A 26,814-nucleotide genomic window follows, 5' to 3' on the forward strand; every position below is an offset into this window, starting at 1 on the left:
CCACAAAAGAAAATAAAAACAGAAAAATAAACAAAGCAAAGCATAGAGAACATCTCCTCACGGAAGCTGTAGTGTGCCACAGCATGTCCCACAGTATCCCACTCAGTCCACACATCTTGCAAGATGTTCACTGTAATGTGTCATTGGTCTGATTCAAAGCCTCTGGCTTCTGGATGCTCTCTAGGACTCCTCACGGCTATCCTGCTGTTGCCCTGTGTCATGGAGATCCTACAGCTTTAAATCAGCAGGACCAACCCTTTCAGAAACTGCAACAGTTCACAGATGATGCAGGCTTTGGGGTGAGCCGGCTTAAAGACCTGCATGGTAGGCCAGGGTGGTTAGCTGAGCTGGTCAGCCTGATGGTTCTCCCTTATCCGCACACCAGGGTGAGCTCTCCAGGGCGAGCTCTCCAGCACAGCTCTGGCTAGCCACTGGGATGGAAGCATTTTGGGGAAGCATTGCTCCTCCTGTATTACTTGCAGAGTCAATGTATGCTTACAATGTTTGATAAGAGAACAAAAGTGCAAACCGGTAAGGACGCCCTGCCTGGTTGTCTGTCCTCTGAGCTCTGAGGAAAGGAAGCAGCAAACAGCCACTTAGTTCTCCATAGCATCCCACCAGAATAGGAGGAATTCCAGTGCAAACCTCACCTCATTCCAGACTCCACCACAGTCTTCCAAAGCATCTATTATCCTGATGTACTCCACAGCATCTGGGTGGAGATCCTGAAGGGAAACGGCGAGAACTCGGCCATTTACTAAGTCCACATGAGCACACGGTGTGGTACCTTGAGCTGTCTGTCACCTTCATGCTTTAGTCATCATGGGAGCAGGAAGCCTTCTCAAAGACATCCATTCCAGCCTCCAACTGACACAGAGCCTGAAGAGTGCAGGGCGTAACACTGGAAGCCCATGGCTTCTGAGAGAGAAGAGGCTTCTGGGAAACAGGAGTTGAAGTGAGAATGGGAACTGGTGGGGGTAGATAAGCTCGCCAAAGAGGCTCCCAAAGCTCTTTGCTCCCAACTTTCTGGCCCCATTCTGAGCTCACAACTCGCAACCGCTCAGCTTGCTCTGAATCTGTCTAATTTGTAATAGGCTATGGGGGGGGCGTTTAAGACAGGGAAGAAGGGAGATCAAAGGAAAATGCAGATATCATAGACCGTAGCTACACTCTAAACCACCACGCTATTTCAAACGAGCTAGAAAGCGGATCCCTGGGACAGCGTTAGAAGTGACAGCCAAGGCTGGAGCAAGTAGGCTAAGCCAGCAAGATACCTTTCATACCGGTGTCATTCCGGAAGAGCATCAAAGCAAACACTATGGTTGCCCAACATAATTGAGAGTTTCTTCGGAATTTCTGGTCTAGTTCAAGCAACAGGAAAGATGAATAAAGAAATAAGAGGGACGGGGATGGGATGTATCTCAGTACAGTGCTTGCCTGGCATGCATGGAACCCTGTGCAAACCAGACGTGGGGGTTCATGCCTGTAATCCCAGCACTGAATAAGCAGTGGCAGGAGAACAAAAGTTCAAGGTCATCCTCTGGAGCAAATCAAGTTCAGCAAATCAGCCTGGTGTGGTGAGGACGAGGTGGTGAGCACAGTCATGGAGGCCTGGGAAGACTCCATGGAGAGGGAGAGGCCTGGAAGCAGACGCCTGTGCTGAGGGTTGGGGAAGATTGAATGGGTCAGTTCAGCTGGGAGAGTTTGAGTGAAGGAATGATAGGGGACAGGTTGGAGACACAGGAGTATACATGGTATGGAATCTCACTGACACTTGGGCTTTGTCCTATGGGCAGTGCTGGGCTGACCAAAATGCCGGGGTAGAGGAAGCGGTGGGGTGGATGGTTGGGTGTGACAGCGGGCTCAGTAAGGAGGCGGTGCACTCAGAGATGATTCAGGGGAGCTGCAGAATGTGGGAAACATGAGGAAAGCCACCGAAGGAAGATATTTCTGATAAACAGACTTGGTGAGACGTGAGAGAGATAAGAAGAGAAAGGAAGAGAGCCCAGACGACCACGGGGCTCCCAACATGGGTGTCTGCAAAACAACCAAATTCCTTATAAAACTCGTCAACATGGTCTCTTCCATTCTTCTATGTCTGACTGTCCCCAGAATGAAGGAAAATGGCTTTTAAGATAACACTTCCTTACCATATGACCGAGCTGATCGTAACAACAACAGAGAGCCAGAGGGTATGAGACTTGGGCAGGCTCGTACAATGAAGCAGAGGCTCACTAGAGCCGGGACCTCCTACAGTTGGTGGTTCGTGACAGACCTTAGCCTTTGGAACCCAAGGAAACCACCTCAGCCATTTACTGTGTCCTCTCCCCTCTCTAGATAAGGAAACCCAGGAGTCTCAGTGGAGTGATTTCTGCAAGGTCGCATGGCAAAAGTAGCAAGCTAGGACTAGAGGTTGACTTGCTGTCTTAACAATCCAGGACCCCTTTTTTCCTACTGCTTACTTAGTGGGTGGGTGGGGTGCGCATACACGCGTCTGCTTGAGACTTGAGCCTCACACACACCTTTCTTTAAGACGAGATCTCATTTAGTGCGGCGGACCTCAAACTCCCTAGCTGAGGGTGAATTTGAACTCCTGACCTTGTGCTAAAATCAGAGATGAGCACCACCACACACAGAGTGTGTGTGTGCGTGTGTGTGTGTGTGTGTGTGTGTGTGTATGTGTGTGTGTGTTGCTAGAGATCAAACAGAGTTTTATGCATTCTGAGCAAGCATTATTCCAACTAAACTACATTCCCAGCCCAGAAATGAGACTTTTTTATTGAAACATCTCCTCTATGGAGTCACTATAAAACATATCTTATCAGACTCTCAGAAAAAGCCATATTGATAATAAAATTGGTTTATTTGTTTAGTTTAGTTTAGTTTAGTTTAACGTTCTGTATCTCTCTATGTTTTATGAGCATTGGCTCATGGCTTCACTTCTACCCTGGCTGTCTTAGGGTTTATTTGGGATAATAAATTTAGTTTTGCTGCGTCCTGAGACTTGTCACTACCCCCTCCACTTCTCTGCCTTGCCCTGACAAGACGTGGAACAGATCTGACACCCTTTTCATCTGAAGCAAACTTATGAAAATTCATAATTTGTAAGGTGGCTGGAGTGGGGGAGGAAGGAGAAAATGGGAAGCACACAATATCAAGAGCTCAATAAATATTTAAGTGGAATCGAGAGGCAGAACATGGATAAGAAGGGGAAGAATGGGCTTGACTGGGAGGGGTGGGTGGTCCATCAAGAAAGAGCAGGAAGAGATAGCATTCCGCTCACCTACTGGGGTAGTTCTTAGGAATTCCCCCTGCCCTCATTAATGGGCTGGCCCCAGGAAGGCCTCGAATGACACCGACACTCAGACTCAACAGACTATGACTAACTGGAATAAGTCACTTGCTGCTGGGTTTTCTGGTCAAAACCCTTGTGCTGTGTGATGTTGGCCCCAGCAGCCATTATGCATTTATCAATGTCCTGCTTAAAACAAGCACACAATAAAAAAGCACACACCTGAGAGAAGACAATAGTCTCTTGTCTCAGGGAAACGTACAATCCATTTCAGACATTTCTTTTCCTTGCTCACTTCCTCCTCTGAAGGCAGCCACCTGGCAGTGTTTCTATTTGTTCCCAGGGTACATATTACCCAGGGACACCATTCAGAGTTTTGTTATAGTGCTCTAGAGACCAGGGGATGGCATAAACCAGAGTACCAAAGACCCTCCATCCTCTGAGATAGGACAGTCAATGAATCTCAAAGAGGAGGCACTGGCACGCAGAGCTTCCTAGGTCCGGAAGTCTACTCTTTTGCTGTTCTAGGAAATCCAACAAAAGGAAATGCATTTTAGCACAAGCAGAAAAATATAGCCTGCCCCAAGACAAATAACTGTCAGTCCAGTAAGAGAAATCTGAGGCACACAGTGAGGGAAGAGAGGAGCTGCCCCCACTCAACCCCACAAAGATGGCAGGGGTGGCTGGAAGGCCACAGACCAGATAAAGGCTATGATCACCCCTAGAAGTTTTACCACATAACCGATCGGAGTTGTCTTCCCCACCTGCCAAAGGGCGTGCATGCAACATGCAGAGTTCTCTGGAAGGAAATGGAAGTGAGCAAAGTATGTTTAAGGGCACTGAATGCCTGGTGTGTGCATGCGTGAGTGTGAGTATGTGTGTATGTGTGTGCATGAGAGCATGTGTGTGCGTGTGCGTGTGACTGTGTATGAGAGTATGTGTGTGTGCATGTGCACATGAGTGTGTATGAGATATGCGTGTGTGCGTGTGCATGTGTGTGTGTGTGAGTGGGAATGTGTGTGGGAATGTGAACGTGCGTGGTAATGTGGGTGTGCATGTGAGTGTGTGAGTGTGCACGTGAGCGTGTGAGTTTGAGTGTATGTGCATGCCTGTGAGTGTGTGTGTGTGCGCGCATGCATGTGAATGTGAGTGTGAATGTGTGTGAGTACATGTGTGCATGAGAGTATGTGTGTGTATGTGCATGTGAATGTGTATGTGTGTGTGAGTGTGTGTGTGGATATGAGAGTATCGTGTATGTGTATGAGTGTACATGTGAGTGTGTAAGTGTGCAAGTGAGTGTGTGAGTGTGTGCATGTGAGTTTGAGTGTATGTGGACATGTGTGTTTGTATATGTGTGCGCACACACACATACACATGCGTGCATGGGCGCACACAAACTCACGCATGTGTGCACCCATGTGTGGTTGGTTAAAGGGTCTACTATCTGTACCCTGACCTCACAGGGATGCTCCATTTCTGCCGTTGCTATTACTAAAATGTCTTGAAATCTCTGTGCTGACTTATGAGAAGTTTCTGGCCAATTTTAGTTTTCTTCTGAACTTTTGGTTTCCTAACCTTCACTTCTCAGACCAATTTGCCAGTTCTCTACTGGGAAACCAGCTGCTTATGCTAAGAAGATTTTCACAGAATGAGAAACCCATGTGAATAAGCTACCAGTGTACTGTATGAAAATACACTCGACTACAGGACAATGGCATGTCCACAGGTGTGCTTCCCCCAACAGCACGAGATGGGCCACCCTGGTTTAGCCCTGATTAAACCCAGGACATAGTGCATTGAATACCGAGATGTAAGGCCTGCATTTTGCTGTTACCTTGGTTGCAGTAGTTCACCATACATTGTTTAGAGGACACCGTTTTCCCATTGTAGAAGAGAGTTCCATCTTGAAATAGCTTGATGGTAGTGAACTCGCCTAGCACTGTCCAGGCCTGAGACTGATCCCAAGCACAACCACCCTCAAGTAAAATCCATCTAAGACAGAGCTTCCTGAACCCATAAGTGCAGAACTAGAAACAGGCTCCGACGTTCAGGAAGTAGGAGCAAGGAACAATGCTTGGCTGCAGAACTGAACTGTTTCAAAGAAACAAGAAGCGTCTGGTGTCTGTACCCTTTGTTGGGCAGCAGCCTTCTTCTGAGATGTCCAGCGTTTGCCCGTGTTCTTCGGAAGAGAAATACTCTTTAAGAAGCTGACTGTTCAAACCTGCGATCCCAGGACTGTGGAAGCTGAGGTAAGAAGATTGTGTGACTCTGAGGCTAACCTGGGCTCCGTAATGAGGTCTGAGACAGCTGGGATACACCGTGAGACTTTATCTCAAAAACAAAAATAAAAGAGAACTAGGTTTTAAATGTATTTCAGTGACAGAGACAGGCTATCGCTTTCCTCAGGGTGAAACTAGTGGTCTGGGTTACGCTCCTCTCTAAGTGTTTCTGATTCAAAGACGATTTCATAGAGCCCACCCATCCTTTGGGTTTTCTATCTTGTAAAACATGCTAATGAAATTCTGTCTTCTCGGATTCATTTCCTTCTTATTTGGTTCTGACACACTTGACATTTTCCAACTCACTGAGATAAGTCACATATTAATCTCTGGGCTTTCGGTCGATAATTTATGGGGCCATGGTTGATTTTAAGGAGACAACGTATAAGAGACGTGACATCAAAGACCCATAATATTCATCTAACCTTTGATTTCACCACTGAACAATACAAAACACTGAAAGGTGAATCGCTTTGAGGGGTCTGTGACCCACTGTCCTGATGATGTAAGGGCTGATCTCTCCTCTCTGGTGACTCTTTCCAAAGAGCCAGTCTTTTGAGAATTTGATTCCCCCAAATTAAGGTTGTTTAATCACCCTAAATACAAAAGACAAGTTCATTAATCCTACCATGGATTGGATAGACGGTAAGGGAGAAGTCAAAAGATGACTTGTAAATGAACAAGGGTGACATATAACTAGACTTAGTTCTAAGAGCTATTCAGACCCACTGGGGGTCATACATGCACAGGCCTTAGAGTTGAACATTTCCTGCTTACACCAGGCTGGCAGACTTTAAGCTGGGAGATGGTAAGAGGAGTAACGCCGCCTAGTCAGCGAGATTGCATCAAGTACTCCTTGACATCCTATGGTTTCCTTATTGCATCTGCCTGGAGTCACAGGGTGTGTCCTGCCAAGCATGAGTGTGTGTGTCCTTTAAGACATTTCAATCTCTCAAAATCCTTCCCCCTGGGCCTTTCCCATAAGTAAATTTTCACAGGAGGATATAAAAGACCAAGTCGTCTAAGCAGAAAAAATTCTAGCTGCCATAGGAGGTCAAGGCGCACGGCAGGTAAGTCCTATTAACCTTTCCTGGTTCCTGCAAAGTGGATGATGAAATCTCAAGACCAGAGAACATTTAGTCCTTGATTTGGACTTGTCTTTCTTGGGCATTTTCTGGTGCCAGACTTAGCTATGGATTGGCAAGGTTTCACAGTGTATTGCAGGGGATGACAAAATCGGCTACAGGGCGAGAAGCCTTTTCTGCACCTGAAACCAGGCAAAACCTTCCATCAACTGTGAGGATTGGAAGGTTCCTCGAGCCTTTTTTATCTGCACTGTTTAGAAATCCCACTCAGAAAGTTGAGGAGACCGTGGCTGAGTGAATGCGATGTTTTCCAGATGGTCCCCACTGTAGTGAGGTGATACAATGTGTCAGGGAGAAATCTAAGCCAGCGCTCTCAGAGCTGCATCTCCTTCCTGCCTGTTGGCTGCAGCAGATCTGAACATCTGGTTAGCCCTGATAATCTAGTCCCTGTTTTAAATATTCTGAAGTCCTCTGGATCTCAACCAGGGCCCTGAACTGTAACTACTGGATGGTTTCATTTGGGGAGAATCGAGGGTTACGTTGTATGGCTTTTTTAATGTAACTGGCTATATTTAGCACATACCCAGTGTCTCACCTCCAGCTGGGACAAAGGAGTCTTTCTCCTCAGGGCTTGATAAAAGTCCCTAGGAATATAGAAGGAAAATAAACTCAAATCTCAAACCAGCTTCTTCTATTGGCATGTCCCAGCCTGCTTCTGACTCCAGGTCTAGGAGAAATCCCCACCCACCAGCAAGATACACTGGGTAGCTGGATACCAGCTGGGTGTTCCTAATCCCAGTCAGTACTGAAGGTCTCTACCTGGAGATATCAGATCTCATAGGTGGAGCGCTCAGTCCCCGAGAGTGAACCCTGATTTCAGAGCCAGTCACACACTCCAGGCTGCTCTGTCTAGGAATCTGACAGCCTTCCCATAACCTCTCCTCAAATTTGACCAACATGCTAGTGACGCTCACAACACTCAGGGGAACACTTTGGTTATTTCAAAGGACACAGGGAAACTACCCTTCCAGCAACTTCTACGTGACATGTTCAATCATCTAAAAGCCCTCTGGAGTCTTTTTTTTTTTTTTGGAGCTAAGGACTGAACCCAGGGCCTTATCTACCACTGAGCTAAATCCCCAACCCGGCCCTCTGGAGTCTTACGGCATAATACAACTAAAGCCTGAACAGCCACATAGACCTAATGTTAATAGGCTGAGTGGGAAATCCCAATAAGGCTTGTCTGTTGAGATTTTTCTTAGCTTCTCTGAGCATCATTCCTCCCTCCCTCCCAAAGGACATAATCCCCTCTGAAATGGGAGGGTTGTGGTCCATTCTCAGATGGTGTAGTTTTGAGAATTTCATGGTCAGCACCAATACAAAAAGGTGGAGGGTGGGGAAGGGGTGGTTATTAGAGAGTTTGTCCCTGGGGAAAAAGAAATCACAGTTTCGATATCCTAATTTAGGGAGGGAGTTTCGAATATTCCGGAGCTGCTTGAAAGGTCAAATATAGTGTTCTTCCTGGAGACAGGGTGTTACTGGCTTTCCGGTTGGCTCATTCCATCACCTCATCAGGTTCTTGCCATTGTGGAAAAGGATTCCAACAATTCCTTCCCTCTCAGTCTCCTGAGCTCTTTGGTGACTTGCAAATCTGAGAGTCAAACTCTGGAAGACCCCAGTACTCCATGTGGTCTTCTGGGCAGAACTATTGCCTGTGAGCTTGCTGTTGGTGTAGACACAGGGCCACCTTCTACCACCTGCTAGGCCAGAGTCTGTACTCTTCCAAGATCATTAGATGATTTTTACACACACTACAGGATGAGAAACTGACTAAGAGCTTATCAGCTGACCCTGAACAAACTCCAGAAGATAAACCTCTCCTCTCTGTCAGTTATTCAGTATGTGTTCAGTGTTAGTCCGTACCAATGCTGAGCTCAGAGACAGACAGACAGACAGACACACACAGACATACTCACAGACACACACACAGACACACACACAGACACACGGACACACACACACACACACACACACACACACACACACACACACACACACACAGAGGCATTGGCTCCCAAGAACTCGTGGCCTCATTTGAAAACAGCATGAAAAGACTTGAGTAAAATATTGAGGTAGGACGGGGTGGGAAAAACCTAACGTTGCCCAGAGAAACCCGGTAAACATCACAAAGAAGAGGCCGTCTGGCTGGGGTTTTGAAAGCACACAGTTCATGAGGCAGAGAGGACATTGCTTGAGAAGAGGCATGGAGTTATGTCTGTGCCCTCTTCTCCCTTCTCCTCCCCTCCCCAGACTCAGGAGGAGTAGAGGCTGCGGCTCTCTCTTCAGAGCGTGCTCTGAGTCTCAGGGAAGAATGAAAATTGAGGGTTTGGGACATGCCTAATGGGAGGCTAAGAAGGCAGGTCCATGCCTTAAACATCACAGAGTGCCAGCATTCTGTATGCTTTGTCCCGGCTGCCTTCAGCTGCAGACGGCGTCTTTTCTTTCTTTTTTTTTTTTTTTTTTTTCTTTTTTTCAGAGCTGGGGACCGAACCCAGGGCCTTGCGCTTACTAGGCAAGCGCTCTTCCACTGAGCCAAATCCCCAACCCAGACAGCGTCTTTTCTAGACGCTTTGCTTGCCTGTTTTCCAGTGTCAGGACCCCATATTTGCCTAACTCTGCTTTCAGCCCTGCACCCTTCCTTCACGCCAGCCAGGAACATGGCCGTGACACAGAAAATAATTCAGCTTTAGCCTTGAATTCTTTTCTTCCTCTTTTTAAGGGGATGGAGGGGAGAGAGTGTGTCAAAGTAAAGTAGAAACAAAAAGCCAAGTTTCCTAATCAGATATGGCAGAGGAAATGGGAGGGTTGGGTGTTCCATGGGTCAAGAGCCTCAGTTTTGAGGGAGGGGAAAGCCCTGTGGAATTTCTGAGGAAAGGAGTGGTGTGTCCCCTCCCCTGTGCCATCCCCAGCAGAACCTGGCTGTCAGGAAACAAGCTATCTGAAGAAGGAGGCAAGAGAACCCCTAAAGCTTGGTCACATCTCTTCTATTTGTGTGATGTAACAAGTCCAGGCTCCCCAGGCGGAACGAGACATCCTGGGTCATTAAACCCTGCCCTCTTACGGGCAGGCCAGTGGCCCAGTGTTAAGGAATTTGCCCAAGATCATGGGGTGGAGCAAATGCAGAGCTATATCAGGTCCTCAGACCCTGGCGCCTCTTGCCCTCCTGTGTCTTTCTGGCTCTCCTGGCCTGTGAATATTATGAGCTTGTATAGCGAGGGCATCTGAGTTTGCCTGGGATTTCCCTGTTTTCTGAGATTCCATTGCTCAGAGTGGAGCTCCACTGAGGACCCCGGTCTCATTTCAGTGATGAAAGTGCTTCTGCGTCTCCCGGCCCTCCTGGCTTCCCTGACCTTGCTCCAGACTGCAGCATCTGCCAGAAATGGTAAGCATCAGGCTGTGTTTGTTTCTTGGAATAAGACCAGGACATAACCTTGGTGGCTGAAATCAATGTTGATTTGTACTTACGCAGCCCAGAAGGCTAGCCGTTCAAGGAGAAGGTAATGGTAGGCCATGTTCCTCCTCAAGGCCCTGAAAGAGGACGCTCCCTTGCCTCTTCTGGCTTCTGATGCTGGAGGTATCCTTTATCCTTCACTTGTAGCTACCCTGATTTTTACATGCCTCCGTGTGTCCATTCCTAAACCTACCAGGTTCACCCTAATCAACACAACCTCATCTGAATTAATCAGATCTGCAAAGCCTATCTGAAAATAATGTCACATGCTGAAGGTCCAAAGGGACACCGTTCGACCCACTGCAGTCTCCTGGCAGGGAAAAGAGGCAGCCTCTGGTACTCCACTCCCCAACCTGAGGGAGAGCAAGGAGCCCATCTTTCCTTTCATGTCCTGACTACTGGCTAAACTCTGATGGGCTGTTCAAGGGACCACAAGACGATCTCTCCAGATCCCATGTAGCCCAAGCGGAGTGGTCACACTGAATGTCCGACCGTACTCTTCCCGGGCACTGCACCAGAATCCCATAGGTCGTTTGACATCCAGCTGAAGAACAGACAGGTTGCTTCCCGGTCTGTATCATCCCCCTTTAAGGCAGTGGTTCTCAGCCTGTGGGTCTCGACCCCTGTGTAGGGGTCACTGGACCCTCTCACAGGGGTTGCCTATCAGATACCCAACAACCAGATATTCACATTACAGTTCATAATAGAAGCAAAATCACAGTGATGAAGTAGCAACGAAAATAAGTTTATGGTTGGGGAATCTCAGCATTAGGAAGACCGAGGACCACTGCTTTGAGGCCTCTCGTAGCATATCCTAATCTCGAACTTCTACATGCTTGGGTTTGAGATTTGAGGTAATGGCTGCCGAAATGAGGATGGGGCTGGGGGTAGGGGACTAAGAATCAAAGGACATCTCGAAGGGGCGGTAATTGACATCCTTCTGCTTTTCCTTCCCCAAGATCCACCTGCCAAAACTGTCACCATTTGTGACACAGTGGAAGAGGTCAAGGCCTCAGTCAACAAGGCCTTCCTGGATTCCCGGTCCAGGTAAATGAGACTCCTGTGTGTTAATTCCCCTTCACGGGCTTCCTGCTAGTGACAAGGGCAACTTGACCAGCCCCAACAAGCCAGCAAGCCAAAGCAATTACAAAACTTGCCTTTCCACCCCTCTCCACCCGAACCAAGTATGAGGCAAACAGGAACAATAGCTTCCGAGTTCTAAAAATCCCAGCTTCTAAGATGCCTTGAGGGGCCATCTCCTATAATCCTATAGGGATTTCCCTCCATGTGGCCTAGGATTTCCTTTGGTTATAACCTTGCCAGATTCAGAAGGTTTTTTTCATTCGATTAATGTAGTCGGACTTGCGTCAGGCTCTCCAGAAACGGAACCACAGGTACGGAGTCAGTGCGGGTAATTTGCGAGAGAAGTCCTCTCAAGCAAGGTTGCCACATAATGTAAAATTGAGTGTGACTTCAACTCCAGCCTCAGCCCGACCCACCATCACTACCCACCCACAGAGACCTAGAGTGTAAGGTGCACTTCAGAGCCCGTCCCATCTTGGAGCAAAGGAGTAGAGCTTTCCCATATCCACCTTAGGTTGACGTGGCCCAGGCTTGGAGCTCTTGGTGACAAGTGTTAAGCATACTGGTGATAACAATTGGGAACTCTAATGAGGCAATGACAAGGGCTCGGGAAAAAATGTCAAATAAAGCTACAGAAGTGAACCTAGAGGCTGTACCCACAGCAGCTGGCCAAGGAGCCCAGAAACCCTTTTGATACATCTGAGGAGGCCTCCATCAACAGACTAAGTCACCATCCACACCATTCAGAGGACTGGGACTCACGAAACAAGCAATCCCATGATTCTTTTGGTGACGTTTAGGTTGCTTTTAGTCTCCAGAAATAGTATCATTTCACAAGGTCAAAGATCGGTCTAAGGAGGCAAGTCCCAAGCTGCTGACTTTCTCGGCTCTGTAGTACCTGGGCTCTACAGTGACGAGGAGGAGCCAGAGGTCCTCTTCCTTGTTCTAGGATAGGCTCCTTCCACTCCACCAACTCCTCCATAGGCTGAGTGGAGAGAGGAGTGGGAAAGTTAGGGAGGGCAAACCCACCTGTCCTGAACAGCTCAGTGCTTCAGTGGGACCTCTCTTTGGGTACTTTTCTGGCTACTCCAGAAATCTATTACCAACTCAAAGACCTGGAAACTTTCTCTCTAACCTATACTGAGAGCTCCAAGCCTGTGCTTAGGCTCATGACTTTAGACCTGAGTCCTGGACTACTGAGCTATACTCTCATAAAAAACAGCAGGAAGCTGGGTGTGGTGTTGCTTGACTTGTCCTGGCACCCAAAAGGCAGAGGCAGGCAGATCTCGGTAAGTTTGAGGTCAACCTGGTCTACATATCCAGGCTAGCCAGAGCTGTTGCATAGTAAAAGCTTGTGGGTTTTTGGTTGGTTGACTGGTTTCGTTTGGTTGTTTTAAGGCAGCAAAAGACAGCATGACTTATATGCTGGTTCTCTTTAGGGAGGTTAGGCTAAGGCTAGCCCTCCTTTGCCTTTTCTTTCATGTCCCTTGGGCTAAACCATGGCACTTTAAATGGGGCTAATGACCTGTTGTGAAGGACAGGGCAGGCATTACAAGCAGTGACTTAAACACAACCAAGGAAGGCTGGGTTCGTGAGAATCTGAACCATATTCCAGAGGCTTGGAGACAGAGGCCTTGTCAATAGAGCGTCACACACAAGGAAACTGAGGCACGGTGAGGCAGCAGCAGGTTCTTGTGCCACTAGTCTGTCTGAATTGTCACAGACTTCAGAGTAGAAGATCTTGCTTGTTCTTATCTTGCACATAGAAGACACAGGACTAAGGGTGAGCTTTCCTGTGATGCTCGGCGTAGGCTGAGTGCTTCCGGGCAGACCCCAAACCAATTTTAGGCCCAGATGCATGGGCAGAACTAGAGGCCTATGTGTGTCCTTGTGCTAGAACTCTTAGATTATAAGGCTCAGCAGGATACCAGGAATTCTCAAGTCTGGATTCATCCATTGTACAACCTGGGTGGTCTTAAGATGCTCTGTTGGTTCTGACTCTGTCAGAACCCTCTGGCTGGAATTTAGGAGTCTTTTGGTCCATCCACCAGCTCTATTTAAGGCCACATTTAGTGCTCCACAGTGTCTGTGGTTTTCTCTTCCCTGAAGAAGTTTTTCTAGCAGCATCAGAAGAGACAAGGGGCGGGGGGAGTGCTGAGAGCCCACGTTTACTCCTCAGAACCCTTGTGGCTTCCCCCCACCCCGTACACACACTCCCTTGCGTCTCTCCCATGAGCCACGGACGCACTTCCTCGGAGCCTTCTCATGATCCCCATCGGTTCCTACTGTAGGCTGAAGAGGGCCATGAGCGCCGAGGTACGTAGCACCCGTCATCTCTCAGACTATCTCAAGCATGCCAAAGGCCGGACACGTACAGCCATCCGAAACGGGCAGGTGTGGGAGGAATCTCTAAAGAAACTGACCCAGTTTCTCACCAACGCCACAGGTAAAGAAAACTTGCTAGACCTCTAAAGAAAGGAAGGGACAATCGGTACAGAACAGAGGCCACCAAGAACTGTTAGGAACTATCTACATGGAAAAGCATATCCACCTCCTTTCTTAAACCCAAAGGGCGTACTGGTAGACCTCAGCAGTTCTTTTGCCACAGCCAAGCCAATGTTCCTTTTGCAGATGAAAGAACTCTTTGTGACAAGGTTATATTGCTAACTGATAGAGAAGGGACATCTGTGTTTCCGTGTGTTATATGATTTTTAAGACATCTGCCTGGAGGAAACGCCAAAGTCAATAAACAGGGTTTCCTACCCTAAGCCAGTGTCCTCTCTCCTGTAGGTGAAGCTTCTAGTGTCAGAAAGGTTCGCTGGGAGTATGTCTCAAGAAATGAAACTTTTCAACTCCTGAGTCACTCTGAACAGAAAACATCTCCAGTGAGGCCACTGTGACCCACTGGGAACGGTCCTTTCCACTACGCCAAAGAGTCCTAGGTCTTGAGGTTGGGAAAATTCAGAACCTCACACAGCAGAGGGTCCCTCTGTCATCTCTAGTTTGATTCCCTGCCTGTTGCCAGTGTCTCAGAACTTGGCCCTGTTTGGGGTTCCCTTCTGTTTCAGGTCAAGGGCTGGACTTGACTTCGCTCTTTTGGAAGGTGGGCTGTAATCCCCCTGCTCCAGCAGTGACTTGCAACATAAGTAACCCTTACCGGACCATCACTGGAGACTGTAACAACAGGTGCACGCACCACCCCAGTCAGCATCTTAGCCCCGTGGACACTGCAGGCACAACTCCTGAGTCTCTCTGAGGAGAAAACATCTCCAGTGAGGCCACTGTGACCCACTGGGAACGGTCCTTTCCACTATGCCAAAGAGTCCTAGGTCTTGGGGTTGGGAAAGTTCAGAACCTCACAGTGCAGGGGGTCCCTCCTCCCCATCTGCTTTTCCTCCCGCAGAGCTCAGGTTAAGGGCGGCAGGGTGAGGGCAGCCAGCCAGGATGCCACCTGCTGAGGCTGAGAGCCTTCTTGCTGGGTTTCAGGAAGAATCCAGCGCTGGGATCCGCCAACAGGGCGCTAGCTCGATGGCTGCCGGCAGAGTACGAGGATGGACTCTCCCTCCCCTTCGGGTGGACGCCGGGGAAGACGCGAAACGGCTACCCTCTCCCGCAGGTGAAGGAGGGCGGGGTACAGGATGGGCGGGAAAGAGCCCCACGCAAGTCAGTCAGCACTCTGAAAAGGAAAGAGGGAGGCACAACTGAGATCAGGATTTGCGCCCGAGCGAAATGTTCTCCAAACTGCCGCAAGGGGGCAGCAGAACCCGGGGCCCAGCCAGGTGGTGGTGGTAATGTCCCAACTGTCACAAGCCTGATACCCTGGGGTCTTCCAGGCAGATGGTTTCCTTGCACTATTCTACTTACGCTTACCCTGTCCCAGCCCCTGGAGTGCACCAGCTGTCGTTTTCCTTTAGGTCCGATCTGTTGGCCTCATCTGAGTTGGCAGCCAGTCTCCAGGGTCCCTCTTCTTATATCCAGAAACCTGGCGCTTCTATCACAGGCAGTCAGCAGCAGCGAGTCTTTGTTTTCCCTCTCCATAGTAAGGCTACTTGGCTATTGTCGGAGTCATACAGACCTGGGTTTAATCCCATCCCTCTCCCCTTGCAGCTGCAGGACCAAGAGTATCGACTTCCCCTCTCTAGCGTTCTCTGTCCTCCTCTATGTCAAGGTGTTAACATGCATGCACCCAGTACCTCACAAGCTGCTCTTGGGACTGGATCGTAGGTCCTCAACAAACTGGTGTTGAATTTTGATTCCCAAAGCATGCTTTCTTCCAACCTGACCTCCCCCTCCCTCCACGTGCAGCCCCGTGAAGTCTCTAACCAGATCGCCAGCTATCTGAATGAGGAGGGTGTTCTGGACCAGAAGAGATCCGTACTCTTCATGCAGTGGGGTCAGATCGTGGACCATGACCTGGACTTTGCCCCTGACACTGAAATGGGGACTGATAACTACACCAAAGCCCAGTGTGACGAGCACTGTATCCAGGGAGACAACTGCTTCCCCATCATGGTAGGTCTCAGCAGCCAGACAGCCGCCCCTGACCACTATCGTGGATCACGTGTCCCTTGCAACTCCCACGTAGCACCCGTTCCCAGCCCAAAGACCGGGATCGCTTGATAGCTTTGGATGCTGACTTCGTAGCTTCATATCCATTCATGCGCTCAGCCATCCACTCAGCGATTAGGCAGAAACGGTATTCTATGTCAGGGAGTGCAGCAAACACTGAGGAGTCAAAGGTGAAGTACTGCTCTTGCTCCTGAGGACAAAAGGCTGTCATGCAAGCGAGCATGTGAACTATTGACAGACTCCGGAACTCTGCAGAGGGTGGTTTATGTCCCGGACCCAACAGGATCGAGTGTGCTGGGGGCTGATTAGAAATGCAAACCCCCAAGCCTCACCACCCCCACCCCGGCCAGGTGTTGGGAGATACAGTCTGTATTTGTATCAGGACACACACATTCACCCCACCCGGCCCCCTTCTGGCCTGGGATTCAACCTATATTTAGTTTGTGGAACTAAGTCCCTGAGGATGACTTCTGTTCCCAGAAGGAGCTAAAAGTAATGCCAAGGGCAAGGGCGGGGGCGGGGGCGGGGCAGGGGCGGGGCAGGGGCGGGGAGGGGGCAAAGAGTGTTGGGCAGCAGAGCGGAGAGAACGGCTTGCAGTGGTCTCTTCTTAAACATAGATTTTTGTACTTAGTCTTTTATTCACTCAAACGACAAATCGACAGTCTGCGCTGTGGTATAAATTTTTTTAAAAAAAAAAAAGAAAGAAAGAAAAGAAAAATCTGAGACACAGCTGAGACTGAGACCCGAGTCTTACATATTCCCCTCCTAGTTTGTGGGTGCTTAAACAAGTCAACCTATTGGACTCATTGAGACCGTTCTCTAATGTGTAAAGGACTGGGCTGTCTGACTCACAGGCTCTCTGGGGGCCAGAATGAGATGAGGTATGAATAGCGAGTGGCTGGCATGAGGCAGTTCCAGGGTTGATATTTCGGTAGTAATTACTAAATCTCATCTCATATGCTGCATGCCCATCTAGGGCTCTCGGGAAATCCTCTCTGCCATTTCTGAGCGCTTGTTGTGAAAGAATGAATCATTGTTTTCAGCTCTTGCACATCAGGATATAATGAACTCTGTGGAGTGTCGTGGGCCCCGGGAAGTGTATTGTCAGCAAGAGGCATCTAGGGCCAGTGTCTGGCAGGAGTCCCAGGAGGTCACCGTGAGCATCTTTTCCTCCAGACTGACCCTGACAAGCATTGCCAGGGGGTAGATATTTTGTGTAGTCACCCCCAACCCATCTCTCTACAGTTCCCAACTGGTGACCCTAAACTGAAGACTCAGGGGAAGTGCATGTCTTTCTTCAGAGCCGGATTTGTCTGCCCCACACCACCCTACCAATCCCTGGCCCGAGAGCAGATCAATGCTCTAACCTCTTTCCTGGACGCTAGCTTAGTGTATAGCCCTGAGCCGAGCATGGCAAATCGACTTCGAAACCTCAGCAGCCCCTTGGGCCTCATGGCTGTCAATGAAGAAGTCTCAGACCATGGACGGCCCTTCCCACCTTTCGTCAAAATGAAACCCAGCCCCTGCGAGGTCATCAACGCCACAGCTGGTGTGCCCTGCTTCTTGGCAGGTGAGTCTAGGCTGGGAGGGGAAAAGAGGGTCTGAGGAACAAGGGGATCGTCGAAGGAGGCTGCTCCACCTTAGGGTTTGTCCAGGAAAATCCCCCGTCACCCCTGCCCATAGCACTACACTCGGAGTAGAGCGTTCGCTGTAGAACAAAAGAAGGAAAAACACACAGAAAATCCACACGATCTCATCGTCCACCAGTATTGGTTATTCGTGTTTTAATATAAACCTTTGTAGTACTGTATCCCAGGCACAGTTGTAGCCAAGTCTGGTAGCACAATCTGTAACGCTGCCCATTTGACCGTCTCCACCTGACTTTCCTTAGTCTACCTTGAAGGACAGGCTTGGGAGAGAGTCGGGGATGGGTACCATGTTTCTCTGTGCAGCTCCCTGGCTCTGCTCAGGGAGAACGCATCTTCTTGTCTTTTGGACTTTTAGGAGACTCCCGAGCCTCAGAGCAGATCTTGCTGGCCACATCCCACACACTCTTTATCCGGGAGCACAACCGGTTAGCCAGAGAACTAAGCACACTCAACCCACACTGGGACGGAGAGACTCTCTATCAGGAGACAAGGAAGATCATGGGAGCCTTCATCCAGGTATGGAGGCAAGAGCCACCGTCGGCCACCTCGGCTCTGTTTTGTCACTTCCAGCCGCGTGCCCTCTTTCCACATTCTTCCTTGCTCCTCCTTCCCTTGTGCCTCTCTCCGGGTGTCTGATAGGCTCCATTTTTAAATGTATCCCCATGTTCTGAGCGTGGGGAACTACCCATGTGTGGCACCTCCATGAGCCTGCTGTTGTCATCACGGAGGCTACAGGTTCTCTCTGCGGTGACTTGAGCTATTTTGATTTCTCTTCCTTTTAAATTCTCTCTATATAAGCTGTGTGTCGTAGGCATACATACTTGATTCTGGATTGCTTTCTCAACTAAGTGAGTTAGAAGGGTTGTGTGTGTGTGTGTGTGTGTGTGTGTGTATTGTGTGAGAGTCTGTGAATGTGTGTGAGAGAGAATATGTGAATGTGAGTGTATGAGAGTGTATTGTGTGTGTAAGTGTGTGTGTGAATGTCTATGTGTGAGTATGTGTTGTGTGAGAGCGTGTGAGTGAGTGTGTGTATTGTGTGAATATGCATGAATGTGTGTGAGTAGTGTGCATATGTGTGAATGTGTGTGAGTGTGTGTGAGAAAGTATGTAAGTGTGAGTGTATGAGAGAGTGTATCGTGAGTGTGTGTGTGTGTATGAAAGAGAAAGTGTGTGTGTGTGTGTGTGTGTGTGTGTGTGTGTGTGTGTGTGGTGTTATGGGTCTCATTTAGCCCAGGTTGGTCTTGACTTCCTGATCCTTCAGCCTCTACCTTCCAAACTCTAAGATCATGGACATCCAAAACCATATCTGGCTTGTTAGAAGTTAGATCTTTTATTTTGTCCTTTAGAATCCTTAGGGTCTAGTTTACTGGAGGTTCTTTTCCTATTTATTTACTTATTTATCTATGTGTTTTTCTTTCCTTCCTTTTCCTCCTCTTCCTCCTCTTCCTCCTCCTTCTCCCCTCCCTCCTCCTCTTAGTTGTTTTGTAGAGACAGGGTTTCTCTGTGTAGCCTTTGCTACCCTGGAAGTCACTCTGTAGACCACGATGGCCTTGAACTCAGAGATCTGCCTGACTCTGCCTCCTGAGTGCTGGGACCAAAGGCCCCACCGCCGCCCACCTCTATGGAAGTTCTTCATCAGCCTGTTTTTTCTTTTTAGTACGGATTAGTAAAGCCTACTGGTCATTTCCGTTTCTGGCCTCTGCCGTTTGCATTCAACTACTGAGCGGATCCAGTCTCACTCCTGTTTTCGTTACCATTATTTCAAGGAGTGGATTTTCAACTCCGTAGTTTTCTTTTTAATTTCTACTTCTTTGCTAAGATGTTTCCGGTGTCCCAATTCTTGTTTCAGGAAAAAAAATACGTAATTGGCTGAGGATTCTTTAAGATACGACTTTGAAATCTTTATCGATTGTAGTGTTGGGGTGCAGGTCAGTGGTAGGGTGCTTACCCTAGCGCGGTCAAGGCTCCGAGTTCAATGTAAAACACTGCAGCAAATAAGCGAGATACTAATGTGTTCGTCTGTGTGTGTTGGTGTGGTGGGGGGCTTGCCCGTGGGTCTTTGGCTGGGCAGGAACATATGTGTATGTGGAGGCCACAGCCCCCACCTGTGTCAGCTCTCCAGAAAGCCAAACACGTATTTTTACTTTTGAAGTTACAAAGTAAGCTAGCCAGGCTGGCCAACAGGCTCCAGGAATGGACCTGCCTCTCTGCCTTCCCTGCTTTGAGATTGCAAGCCCACAACACCATGCCTAGCTTTATTAATGAGTCCTGGGGATCCCAGACATGATCTAATTCCACCGGATCCATGTTGCTGTTACCTTCAGTGGGCCTTTTCCTCACTCAAAATGCGGCTTTCCAGGCTTTTGGGAGTACCGAACACTTTAGCGATTTTAATCCTATCTGAATCTTTTTTTCTAGCTTGTAGTTCCCCTGCTTAGTTTCTGGTCTGCCATTGTTTCCACTCTAGTAACGCTTGGTTCCAAGTCCTTCCAGTGTTTCCTAGTCTGCTTCACTCTTCCAGGGCATCTGAAATCCCCACTCTGCTGCTGCTAGGTCAGTCTTCAGGGCACTGAAGGGTTTTTTCTGGCTGCCTGTCGTTGCTAAGCAACCTCCTAGAGAAGCAGAAGCCATGGTGCCTGGGATTCCTTGGTTCTTCACCAAGGAATAAGAAGTGCTCAGCCCCCACAGAAGGCTGAGACTGTCCACAGCCTGGACTAAGGAGTAGGGCAAAGCTGGCCAGAGCTGAGGACTTGGGGTGTGAGGCAGGAATTGGGGCTTTCTGCTAGTCTGTGTTGGATTTCCCTGGCCCTTGGTCTCTGGAAAGAAAAAGCAGGCATGTTTGTTTGTTTGTTTGTTTGTTTGTGTGAGGAGGTTTCAGGCTGTCAGTCTCTTCTGCACCCAGTTCAATCTGGGGCTGTGTAGAACTCACCACATTGTTATTCTTCTCCAAGTTCTGGGGTCCCCTTTTTCTAGCTTTCAGAGTCTTTTTGGAATTTTAGCTTACGTGTCTCTGTGTGCAGATCAAAGCGAATGTTAGATCTCCTGGAGCTGGAGTTACAGATACCTATGAACCGTCTGATACGGGTGCTGGGAACTGAACTCAAGTCCTCCAGGAGAGCAGCAAGTGCTCTTAATAACTGCTAATCTCTCCATCTCTCCATCTCTCCTCTCTGTCTGTATTTGTCTGTCTCTGTCTCTCTGTCTGTCTCTCTCTCTCTATCTCTCTGTCTTTCTCTATTTTTTATTAAATTTTAAGTTGCTCAGGCTGCTTTAAAGTCACAAAGCTGACCTTGACCTCCTGATCTCATGCCTTCACATTACCAGGACTGGGATTACAGATGTGTATCACAATAGCCATTTGTTATTGCTGTTGGTTTAGGGTTGTTTGAGTTGGAAATAACAGTTTCACTATACAGCCCTGGCTGGCCTCAAATTTGCAACCCTCCTGTCTTTGGAATGCTAGGATTATAGACATGTATCACCATACAAGCTTGAAGTCCTTTTATTATTTCCTGGATGAAATAATTTCCAGGATGTTTAGTTATAGTGATTAAAGAGGAGAAAGAAAAATAAGGCTACACCACTTTGTTCTAAAACCAGAACACACACACACACACACACACACACACACACACACACACACATTTTTAATTATTAAGATGAACTATTGCCATATAAAATAGTAGAGCCAGAAATCTTGCTTTAGCATCAAATTGAAATAATCAATTAGTATAACCAATGTGGAGATAGAATGAGAAATAGTTGAAAGAAGGCCATGATTGATTAGCAATGTCTGCCATGGCCATAGGAATGGAAACTGGGTACAAATCCTATCCACTTGGCATCCTCTTGGACAGCAATTCCTCTCCAACCTTCCAGAGGCTCACACCTTGTCATAGTCTTTCCTCACGACTTCTTCTCCCCCCAGATTATCACCTTTAGGGACTATCTACCCATCCTACTGGGCGATGAGATGCAGAAGTGGATTCCCCCATACCAGGGCTACAATGAGTCTGTAGACCCCCGGATTTCCAATGTTTTCACCTTTGCCTTCCGCTTTGGCCACTTGGAGATCCCCTCTACTGTGTCCCGCCTAGATGAAAATTATCAGCCGTGGGGTTCAGAACCTGAGCTCCCCCTGCACACCGTCTTCTTCAACACCTGGAGGCTGGTCAAAGATGGTGAGTCTTTTTTAGGGAAGCATTTTTGCCTTAGCCCTCTCACTTCTTCAAGCAGTTTGTAGGGACTCCTGGTATGGGAGTCACCTTCCACACACTTCCTGTGTGGCCCTGGGGAAGGGAACTCATCTTACTGAGTCTTCATCTCCTTGTTTGTAAAAGAGGGCAGTAACAGTGCCCACCTCACCAGGATATCAAATGAAATGAGACAGATGTGTAGGGCGCCCTACTGTGGTTCCTAAGACCCAAGGAGTGATCAGCGAATACGAGTTATTTACTCCTCCCAGCTTCCCACGCTGGCATTCTTCTGCCATTTCCTCCCCTAGGCTTCTCTGAACCCTGACAAGATAATTTGTGGGGTGGGTAAATTGTTCTGTTCTAGAACCTCCTACCACCACGGGGTATCATTGATTGAACGCGGCCATCTTATTTGTCAGTTGAATTTGACTTTCCTTCAAGTTTAACCAGTCGGGGCTGTTTCCTCAAAATGTATGATCGCTCTTCCTCCTGGAGGAAAGTATGGAAAACAAAAGGCGCTGATTCCGTGAACTCAAACATGAAAAACCTCTTGGTATTCATCCCTACATCAGCCTAGGAGTACCCTCTCCTGTCACCTCAGAAAGGGTAGCCTGGACTCCTCTTACCCTGTCACAAAGGACAGGCTGCGTTGTGTTCTCTCCTTCTCGACCTCCCTCCGGTCAGAGACATTTCCTAGTCTTTCCCATTCCCTGTTGAGAGAAGGTGTCTGGGGCAGAGAGGACCCAGCATGGCTGATGCCCCCACCCTATTCCTATCCTAAGGATGGCCTCTTGGTGTCCCTGTACAGGTGGAATTGATCCTCTGGTTCGAGGCCTGCTGGCCAAGAAGGCCAAGTTGATGCATCAGGACAGAATGATGACGGGAGAGCTTCGAAACAAGCTGTTCCAGCCAACTCACACCATCCATGGCTTTGACCTGGCTTCCATCAACATACAGCGGTGCAGAGACCATGGGATGCCTGGTGAGTGGGTCTGAGGTCTCACTTGGTCTGGAGAGCTTCTCGGCTACCTTCTGGAGCTCCTGGACACTCTCTGCTGGGACCCAGGGGCCAATCAATCCTCACGCTAGAGGCTTTTAATTTCTTTTAAATTTTTATTTATTTTATACCCTGACCACAGTTTTCCCTCCTTCCTCTCCTCCCAGTCCCTCCTGCCACCTCCCTCCTCCCATCCACCCTGCCTCTGTTTCTCTTCAGAAAATGACTGACCCCCCTGGACATCAACCAGCCATGGCATATCAAGTTTCAGTAAGACTAGGCACCTCCTCTCTTCATAAGTCTAGACAAGGCAGCCCGTTAGGTGGAAAGTGTCCCAAAGACAGGCATCAGAGTCAGAGACAGCCCCTGCTCCTGCTGTGAGGAGTCCTACAAGAAGACCAAGCTACACAACTGTAACATATGTGCCTAGGTCCAGCCCACACAAGCTCCCTGGTTGGCAGTTCAATCTCTGTGAGCCCCTCTGGCCTCGGGTTAGAGACAAGCCCATTTTAAAAACCCATATAAGACAGCCAGGAAACAGAATCTTCCACTTTCTTAATGCAGGGCCGTGAGTGCACATCTGATGTTACTACCCTGCTCCTCGTTCAGGGAAGGCATGGTGTCGGGAGCAGGAGGCAGCTGAGTCAGGAAGCAGAGAGCGGTGGATGAAGCTGCAGCTTGCTTCCTGTCCGTGGAGCTGGTCCCGCTCATGCTCAGGGTGGGGCTTCCCACCATAATTAACCCTATCTAGAAACTTCTTCAGGACCATGCCCAGAGATTTGCCTCGTGGTTGTTCTAGATCTTGTCCCATTGACAATCAGTATTAACAAGCTCACCAGTTAAAGGACTGGAGGCCGGATTCCAAAGCTTTGTTCTTGTGTTGTGTAGTGCTTGGAACAGTGGCTGACCCCATAGTAAGCTGTAGGCATACATTTTTTTGCAACCTACTTTTAATACGGGTTCAATGTCTCCTCTAGCCCAGCCCCCAGCAGAGGTAGTAGAGAAGTTATTAGGACGGGGGTGGGGTGGGGTGGGGTGGGCCTATTCAGCTATAGCTCTTTGGGGGCGAGCTTGGTCTTCTTGGGCAGCAGTTTCGCCCCATAGAAAACACCAAATGTGATTGAGCAGCTGCAGACCAATCCTCTAGGCAAACAGACACCAGGCACGAACCAGCAGCTATAGTTCTGTCCTGGAGAAACTGCCAGGCTGGTCAACTGGCCTGAGGCGGGTGAGGCTGCAGAAGTGGCAAGCTGCCGCGGAGACCTCACAAGCAGTTCTTGTTCAGTTTCTCTCGATGGCGGTGTTACCCCAAATTGAGCTCAGCAATGCTATGGAAGGCAAACTGGTACATGGGTGTCTTTAGCAAAGAATAGCAAAGTGCAGCAAACTGAACCTAGGCTCCGTGCTCGTCTCCCACTGCCTGTGGGGTCATAGTTACACTCCCTCATCAAACGCACTTTCACGTGTCTGCCATCTCCAAGCATCCTTTCACCTGTGTCCGCTTCAGGAAAACGGCCTTTCACGTGTTTGCTTTAGCAAGACAGCCCTTCACCTGTATGCCTCAGCAAACCATCATTTGACATAACTTGCCAAAGAAACTAGAAGCTTCCCCTTCAGTAAGCCACAAGTCTTCCCCCAAGACTGAAGTACCACAGATGACAGGCAATGCAACATGTGTCCTTTGTCTTAAAACTCCCAGACTTTCCCGGCTGCTGGAGGTAATATACACCGCAAGGGAAAGCAAAAGTGAGAGATTCAGAGATGAGCTGCCTTATCTTCCCTCCCCTAGGGTACAACTCCTGGAGAGCTTTCTGTGGCCTGTCCCAGCCAAAGACACTAGAGGAGCTAAGTGCTGTCATGGAAAACGAGGTGCTGGCCAAGAAGCTGCTGGACCTCTACGGAACCCCCAGCAACATTGATATCTGGCTTGGGGCCATTGCCGAACCCCTGGTTCCCGGGGGTCGGGTAGGACCTCTCTTGACCTGTCTCTTGGGCCACCAGTTCCAGCGAGTCCGAGATGGAGACAGGCAAGTGAAACCATTATGGGGGCAGGAGGAGTCTTTTTTTTCCTTAGACGGGGGTCCCCAAAGTTCTTCTTGAGGTCTCACTCCATACCTCACCATGGAGGGGATTTTCCTTTTCCCAAGGATGCCCTCTGGCAGTGTGGGGAAGAGCAGCCACTGGGCTGTGTGAAATGACCCTGCTGTGTCCTCGTAGGTTCTGGTGGGAGAACCCTGGGGTCTTCACAGAGAAGCAACGGGAGTCTCTACAGAAGTTGTCCTTCTCCCGCCTCGTCTGCGACAACACTGGCATCACCAAGGTCCCACTGAACCCATTCCTGGCCAACACCTACCCGCATGGCTTTGTGGACTGCTCTTCAGTTGATAAGCTGGACCTCTCACCCTGGGCCGCAGTGCAGAAGTAGAACACTACTGCCCACAGGTTCCTACATTGCGAGTGTCCATGGTCCAAGATGCCATTTCGAACAATTCCAGTGGCCTACTCCTTTCAAGTTGGACACCAAGACCAAAGGCTGCCACAGCCTTTCCAGCCTCTCCACTCAGCTGTCACCACCCTCACCACCCTCTCAGCCTGTGGAAATCATCCCCTCTGATGACACTTAGGCTTCTTAAGATGTCCTTCCAGCTTGTCACACACCACCTACCCTCTCCCTGAATGAGCATTGGCTGAGGCTGTGACCTTTGATCTTTATGTTTCCTCCCTCCTGTCCTCCCAGACTAGATCATAAGCATCCTGAGCCAGAGACTTCTGCCTGCCTTGTGAGTATGACTTGTTCAACACATGAAGTGCTCAATAAACATCCGACTGTCCCTTCCTAGGGGCAGGACTTGAAACGGCTACATATGAGTAACAAGATGTTTGTAGTCATGCTGTGTCTTATTACTGAGCGGTCCTGGGCATCCATCAGTCTGACAAGGGAGAACAGTAACTGAGTGGGAGATTCAAGAATTCTCAAAGCAGGGAGGCAGGGACTCCTGGTAGTGGGGGTGCTGTGGGGTGGGGGGAGTAAATAATACCACAGAGCAGTGAGAATATGAACTTGGGGTGACACTATTCTGGGGGTACCATGGGTAACCAAGCCTGGATTTCCCAGGAACTAAAAAGGATCTCTTCTTCAGTCCTCCCAGAAACACCTTCCTCTTCCTGGAGAGTTCTTGGAACCCTTCAAGCTTCTGAGGAGGTAGTTTCAGAACACTCCTTGGGCTGTGGCCCAGTGTGCATTCACACATTCTTTATATAGGGTCTCACTTTATGTTTTAGGTGGGCCTTGAACAGTTATGTAGCCCAGAGTAGCCCCTATCCTCCTAAATTTAGATAACGTCAGCCTCCTTCATGCTGGGTTGTACTATCATGGCCTGGTTGACATTCTTTAAAAAAAAAAAAAGATGCTCCAGGGCTGGAGAGATGGACCAGTGGTTAAGAGCTCTGGCTGCTCTTCCAAAGGACCCTGGTTCAATTCCTAACACCCACAAGGCTGCTCGCAACTGTCCCAGAGGATCCTGTGCCCTCTTCTGGCCTCTGAGGGTACTGCATGCATGTGTGGCACATAGGGACACAGCAGCCAAAATATCCACACACATAAACAGAAATCTAAAATAAGTCAATAGTAAAATGGAGAGACTCTCCAATGTACAAGACCCTGAGCTCAATCTTAGCACCATAGAAATTAATTAGCTAGTTCATGAAATGATCAGTTGGTTAACTAGTTGATTAATTAAATTTACCCTTTCGAGGCCTGATGGTACAGGAGAATTGTTAAGCTCAAGATTGACCCATGCTACAGAGCAAGTTCAAGGTTCAGCCTGGCCAATGTAACAAGACCTTGTCTCAAAATAAAAAAGGGCTGGAGCTGTATGTAGCTCAGTGGTAGAGTGTTTGTCTAGCCTATACAAGGCCCTTGGTTCAATACCAACATCACAAGGGCAAAAATTACCTACAGGTAAAGATCAGTCAGGAAATCATTTCCTCATCTTGTGGAGGTTGCCTAGGGAAGTCTTTGTTCGTAGCCCTGTTCTGTCACCCTCCCCACCAGTCTTGGACAAGGCTCTGCTCTGTGAACACCCCTCTCCCCCCTCAGTGAGGTAATCGTGAGAGGTATTGGTCCTGCAGCTCCCCCACAGTGAGGGTCTGG

The 26,814-nt window shown here is 48.8% G+C and overlaps 1 protein-coding gene across 1 annotated transcript; it reads left to right on the forward strand.

The window, feature by feature from the left end:
* Positions 1-6,276: 6,276 nt before the first annotated feature.
* Lpo (lactoperoxidase) lies at positions 6,277-25,522 on the forward strand. Its single transcript, XM_032913541.1, has 13 exons — positions 6,277-6,641; positions 10,021-10,098; positions 11,127-11,214; positions 13,542-13,696; positions 14,319-14,436; positions 14,737-14,866; positions 15,556-15,762; positions 17,065-17,389; positions 17,824-17,984; positions 21,397-21,649; positions 22,473-22,646; positions 24,451-24,688; positions 24,879-25,522. The coding sequence occupies exons 2-13, from the start codon at positions 10,023-10,025 to the stop codon at positions 25,084-25,086; spliced, it is 2,133 nt and encodes a 710-aa protein (XP_032769432.1). The 5' UTR covers positions 6,277-6,641; positions 10,021-10,022; the 3' UTR covers positions 25,087-25,522.
* The last annotated feature ends 1,292 nt before the right edge of the window (positions 25,523-26,814 follow it).

The sequence above is a fragment of the Rattus rattus genome, chromosome 9, assembly GCF_011064425.1.
Source record: "Rattus rattus isolate New Zealand chromosome 9, Rrattus_CSIRO_v1, whole genome shotgun sequence".
In the NCBI taxonomy this organism is placed as follows: domain Eukaryota; kingdom Metazoa; phylum Chordata; class Mammalia; order Rodentia; family Muridae; genus Rattus; species Rattus rattus.

Bases quoted from the DNA above. Each gene is read 5' to 3' on its own strand.
- Lpo (XM_032913541.1), top strand. From the start codon at position 10,023: ATGAAAGTGCTTCTGCGTCTCCCGGCCCTCCTGGCTTCCCTGACCTTG. The intron at 14,867-15,555 runs GTGAAGGAGGGC...CTCCACGTGCAG, and splicing joins ACGGCTACCCTCTCCCGCAG to CCCCGTGAAGTCTCTAACCA. The intron at 17,985-21,396 runs GTATGGAGGCAA...TTCTCCCCCCAG, and splicing joins TCATGGGAGCCTTCATCCAG to ATTATCACCTTTAGGGACTA.